Source organism: Tupaia chinensis, unplaced genomic scaffold (genome assembly GCF_000334495.1).
Source record: "Tupaia chinensis unplaced genomic scaffold, TupChi_1.0 Scaffold000392_1, whole genome shotgun sequence".
Taxonomy (NCBI): Eukaryota; Metazoa; Chordata; class Mammalia; order Scandentia; family Tupaiidae; genus Tupaia; species Tupaia belangeri.
In genome coordinates this window covers 1,739,733-1,745,675 of record NW_006159894.1, presented here as the reverse complement: position 1 = coordinate 1,745,675, position 5,943 = coordinate 1,739,733, and the positions used below count along the sequence as shown (strand labels likewise).

The 5,943-nt window shown below is 46.6% G+C and overlaps 1 protein-coding gene across 1 annotated transcript in view; it reads right to left on the bottom strand.

Moving 5' to 3' along the window:
* ITSN1 (intersectin 1) overlaps positions 1-5,943 on the bottom strand; it is a 268,969-nt gene that overhangs the window by 11,729 nt on the left and 251,297 nt on the right. The window contains exons 36-37 of the mRNA XM_006153903.3: positions 4,616-4,783; positions 940-1,152 (exon numbers count right to left, since the gene is read on the bottom strand). Of these exons, the coding sequence (XP_006153965.1) occupies positions 940-1,152; positions 4,616-4,783 (381 nt within the window). The remainder of the gene's footprint in view (positions 1-939; positions 1,153-4,615; positions 4,784-5,943) is intronic.

Below are 5,943 nucleotides of genomic sequence, written 5' to 3'. Positions count from 1 at the left end.
AGGTTTTTGCTATAGGGCACGTGTGCTTGCCAGACAGACAGAGAGAGACAGAGAGACAGAAAGTGAGAAATCATCCCCCAGGGGGAAGTGGCCATACCGCAATCCCTTCTCCATTCTCCTCTCGGGATCTTGGGCACGCACGCACACGCGCCTGGCGTGAGTTTAAGCCATGCGGTCCAGGACTCGGCCCACTACGTGGGAGTCCAGCGACATAGCCATTACGCTAACTGCTGGTCCCTGTGTACAAAATCTTGACAGGATAGAGAAATAAGGGAAAAAGGAGCCTCAGAAAGCAAATTCAAGCCACTTGGGGACGATGAATCTGAAGACAGCAAACACTATTGGGCATAGCCACGCCCCACTAGGGAAGTGCTTTCTCCCTGTCTTTCTGGGTAGTTCATGTGCCCTCCAGCAACATAAAAGAAAATCAAACCAATATCCCAAGACACAAAAACACATAAACATCGTCCTGCACGTATGAGCGGGCCAGATAAACAGCAGGGAAGTCCTCCACACACTACTTTGATGGGCTTTTGCTGGAGAAGGGGAGGGACAGAGATGTGCCAATCTACTCCGAGAAGTTTGAGAGGGCTGGAACTGCGGAAGCTCAGACAGGCGTCTGAGCTGCTGATGCTTTGTACTGACGCTCTTGAGTTTTTCATACCTGCCTTGTCTGGACATCTTGTCTGGGAGCTCCTCTAAGGTCAAGTGTGCTCTGTCATGTCCCAGCTAATAAGTACTGCATTGATCAAACTGAGTGTGACTGAAACTGCAGTGTGATACAGACCATGCTTGGCTTTGGTCACCCAAATCATAGCTTATCCCCTTCTCCTTCTCCTCTGTGCCGCAGCCCCAAACCCTGCTAAAACTCTAACTCCTGGAAACGTCATCCTTCCCGAACACATCGACCCTAATATTGAAATCTAGGCTCGCACTTACTGTTTTGTACATTTTATACTGCAGGTTAGATTTGGGGCTGAAGACTTTGTCAGTCCCTGAAGACCCCAAAGGCTTTGTGATCTGGGTCAGCAGGAGGAAGTCATTGAAAAGGAAACCGTACAGCTCCTTGTTGCTCTTGGCCTTGTAGAGCTTCCCACTGTGCAGAAACTTGCGTGGCCCCAAGCAATTGGTCACCGAGTTGAATACAAGTTGCTGAGAAGGGAAACAAAACCCAAAGAAGTCACGATGAAGGAAGGTCAGTTTTTGTTTTTGTTTTTCTACATCTGAATGTGTGGGCTCCATCAGAATCTGAGGCTGGGCCCCAGCAGGCCTGTTTCATAGGCACAAATCACAGACGGCTGTGAAGACTTTAGCCACTGCCTTTAGGAGCCTGGGAGAGAGTGAAGTCATGCCACTGGGGGACAATCAATCCAGAGAAAGCAAGCACCAGTGGGTCCAATGGCATAAAGGTGACACCATCATTTGTATTCAAAGTTTATAGCTCCCAGCTGGCCTGGCTAATACCAACAGCCCCCAGTTGGCTGGCTAACACCCAGCATACATGAATTGGTATTGGTATTTAAATCTGGTTATCTTCAGATAATAATGCTAAAGACAACATTTACCATGTCCAGATCCAGGCCACACGTGGTCCATACTGTGACTGAAAGTCAGGATCAACGTGTTCCCTCCCTATGACTGTGCACACCATAAAGACAAAACAAAGCTGGTACACAATAGCGACGAGGAGTCAATCAATAAACAAAGGTGTTAATCTGATTCCAAAGAGGGTATTTAAGCCACACAAACCAAATGACAAGAACTTATTTCAGTCTTACATCTCCAGATCGAGACCCTCTGAAGCTTTCAGCATCGTGGCAGGGCTCCTTTCTACAGTGCGCGTTGCCATGTCAGCATTTCTGCCCACTAGATGCAGGAGCTGTTCTGGTCCGTTGTGTTCAGCATCAAGTTAACGCTCCTTGGAATGACACACAGGCCTTTCTTGGCCTGGCCCATAGTCTCAGGGCTGATCATCCCTCTACATTCCTCATAGTGTCCTACTCGAGGTGTGCCCTCCACTCACGATGCTCTGGCCTCAGCTTCTGAACCAGAGAGATATCTCCATCCTTCAGTGCCAGCTTTTCCAATGCTTCCCGAATACCCTGCACACCTGCTCCTTCCTCCTCATCATGTGCTCCCACAGCACCTTACACCTGGTCCTGCCTCATCATTTCCCACATTTTGTTGTAAATATTGGTTTAACCCCCAGCTTCTTCCAGGACTGTAAACTCCTTGAGAGTAGGGAATTACATCTTATTCATTTTTATGTCATTGGGGTTTTAGTACCAAACAACAGAACATGGCAGATACTCAATAAATGTTTCTTGAATGAGTAAGTGAGTAAGTTAGTGAGCTGAGCAACCAGAGAATGCCCCTTGATGCACAGCAACACCAAATTCAAATATACGAGCCCATAGCCAGCACTCTGGTTTCTACAGGGCTGCTTCCACAACTCTGCTTACCCCATACCTACACTGATGGTAGATGGGAGGTGGGGCTGGGGAAGAACCATCAGTAGTAACTTCAGGCAGTCACTACCTTTGCAGGGAGAAACCACAGGGAGAATAGATGAGGGAGACACATTCTCCCTGGGCATTGTGGGAAGCCCTAGTAAATGTGTGTGTGTGTGTGTGTGTGTGTGTGTGTGCGCGCATGAGTGTATGCATACACATATATATAGGTGGGGATACCCTTGATGCACAGCAACACCAAATTCAAATATACGAGCCCATAGCCAGCACTCTGGTTTCTACAGGGCTGCTTCCACAACTCTGCTTACCCCATACCTACACTGATGGTAGATGGGAGGTGGGGCTGGGGAAGAACCATCAGTAGTAACTTCAGGCAGTCACTGCCTTTGCAGGGAGAAACCACAGGGAGAATAGATGAGGGAGACACATTCTCCCTGGGCATTGTGGGAAGCCCTAGTAAATGTGTGTGTGTGTGTGTGTGTGTGTGTGTGCATGAGTGTATGCATACCCATATATATAGATGTGGGTAGGAAAAACACGCAGAAATAATAAATGAGACTAAAGATAAGGCTAAGTGATAAAGAGAAAATTAGAGACTAAAGGAAGACTGTTTCTGAAGAATGGTAGACTAGATGCTCTGAATAACTCACTTAACAAAAACTAAATAAAATAAAATAAAATAAAACCAAAAAACCTGAGTAAAATAATTTTTTAAAATGCAAGCAGGATCGCAAAAAACAAACAAACAAACAAATAAACAAACAAAAAAACCCTCTAACAAAGCAAAACAAAAATCACCAAACCAAACCAAACAAACAAAAATAAATAAAAACAAAAAACAAAATAAAGTTGCAATGGCCAAAACCACAATTAAAATGGACACTTTGGAAGATAATCAGGTGCCGAAGCCAGCTTTAGCCCTGACAGTCTCTCTTGAATCTGGTGACATTGAACTTCCATTTTAATGGCTATACAGAACGCTGAGACAGGTGTTCTATCCTGGGCTGAGGTGAGGGATCTAACAGGAGATCTACAGGAAGCTGGACCCAGAAAATGAATGACAAGTAAACTCAAGCACAGAAGAAATGAGCAAGAAAACTTTTCTGTTTATGATCTTTTTGTAAGTGGGAGAAAATACACGCCTGAGAATTTATGACTGCCGGGCAACTCTCACACAAGTTTACAACTACAGTTCACACAACTAGTGTGATCCTCCAGACCCCTCTAAATTTAGCAATCCTCTCAGCAGGATAAATGCAATGGCAGACAACAAAGAAGCCCACATGTAAATCCAAGAAACATTGAGTTCACAGTCGAAAATCACAATATATACAGAGAAATAAGCATGTTTAGAAAGAGCTAACAGAAACAACAGGCAAAAAAAAAAATAAGACCCATAACTTTAGATATTGGGGTTATCAGATTTGAGATATACAGAAAAATGTTTCAAGTATTTTAAGAAACGCGAGAGGATTTCAAAAAGTTTGCTGAAACATCAAATAAAAGCATGAATTTATTTTGGCACAAAACTTTTTGAAATCCATGCATAGCTTTTTTTGTAATATGCAACTTCTGTGAACTTTTAAAAGCACTTGTAAATCAGAAGCATTAACATTTTTTATTTTGAGAAGTTTTTGCTATAGGGCTCGTGAGCTCGCCAGACAGACAGAGAGACATAGAGAAAGAAAGCGAGAAATCATCCCCCAGGGGGGATGGTCACGCCGCAATCCCTTCTCCTCCATTCTCCTCTCGGGATCTTGGGCACACACGCACGCACATGCGCCTGGCGTGAGTTGTAAGCCACCGGGTCCAAGACTCGAACCGTGGTCAACTACATGGGAGTCCAGCGACATAGCCATTACGCTAACTGCTGGTTCCCAGAAGCATTAACATTTGAGCAGGGAATAAAACACAGGAAAGAAATCGGCAGAGTGGAGAAAATAAGTAGAACTACTGGCAATGGGAAATAATATAATTAACTATAAATCTCAGGGATGGATTAGACAGCTGATGAGGTGCACTGAAGAGAAATTAGGAAGCCAAAGACTAGAGAGTGGGATGGTTCATGGTTTTTCTTGTCCTCTTTCAGGCTGGCTGCCAAAGCTCAGCCAGGGAAAGCCCAGGCCCCGTCCCAAAGGCGCTACCTCAGAAAGGCCTTCACACTGCACATGGGCCTGGATCCACTCCAGCCGGTCAGAGTTTTCCTTCTCACGCACCCCCTCGTTCACCTGGGAACACAGCTCTTCCGCCTTCTCCAGGGCATGCTTCAGGTGGCTGTGGTCAGGGTGGTTTTCAGGAGTGTTTTCCAGGATCTGCATAGGAGAACAGAAAGCAACCACACTTCCTGGTCAGGCCACTATTTTAGACAATGTGGGCAGGCCTGGGGTCTGGTGTCCTGGAAGACTGGACTGAACAGAGGAAGGCGCAGTCTTTTCCTGAGTGGCGCTCACTTGAGCAGACATAGCTCTGAGCACCCACATGCCAGTGGCACACAGAGTTACAGTTGTTCCCTGTTGGCTCTAGTGGTTGGCCTTGCAGAGAGCCTCTCCTACTCATGGACCAGTGGAAGCTGGGCCTCTGCCAGAAAGCAATAATGGCCCTGTCCTTAAGGCGTCAGCCCTGCCACCTACCATCCTGAATGTTCCCACAGCCAGTCATGTGACCTGTCCTGCAAAATGTTAACATCCCAGTATGAGCACTAAACCACACACAAACTCGCAGGATCATGGATGGTATGCATAACTCTGGAGTCAAAAGAAGTTCGAGCATTTCTATCTGAAAATCTTTATCTTGTTTCACAAAGAAAGAAACTAGACTCAGATACCAGGGGCCTCCAGTCTCAGACTCCCAGTCCCAGCCCCCAGCCCCAGCCCTCAGCCCCAGTCCCATGCCCTACTCTCACCGGCTTGCTCAACTGAGGGAACCCAGGATGGAATTTCCATGCTTGATCTGAACACTGTCCATTAACCCACCATAAGGGCCTAAGAGCTGGCAGGAATACCACATTACTTATGCTCAGCGTGCAGCACGGGATGTGAAAAGAGTTACAGCCACAGCCAGGCCGTAGGCCCAGGTATCCTCTGGAGAATGGCTCTTTCCTGGGTATATGCACAGCTGCAGGCGTCTGTGCACCTTTGGAACCACATGCAGATGGGTATATCAAGTGAACATGCGTTTTAACCCAGTGCTAGAACTCCTGGGGTTAAAATTGCTCCTCGAGGGGCCAGTCGATGGCACAGCAGTACAATGAGGTGTTCTACAAGGCTGACCCACACGGGAAGTTTCCCAGTTTGAGTCTGAAGACCTCCCTGAGTACACTGGGTACATGTGTGTCCATGATCTGGGCTTGGAGGCTGGGGGTGAAATGTGGTATCAAGACTCTGCCGAGGGTGCTCTCTCTCTCTCTCTCTCTTTCTCTCTCTCTCTCTCTCTTTCTCTCTCTCTCTCTCTCTTTCTCTCTCTCTCTCTCTCT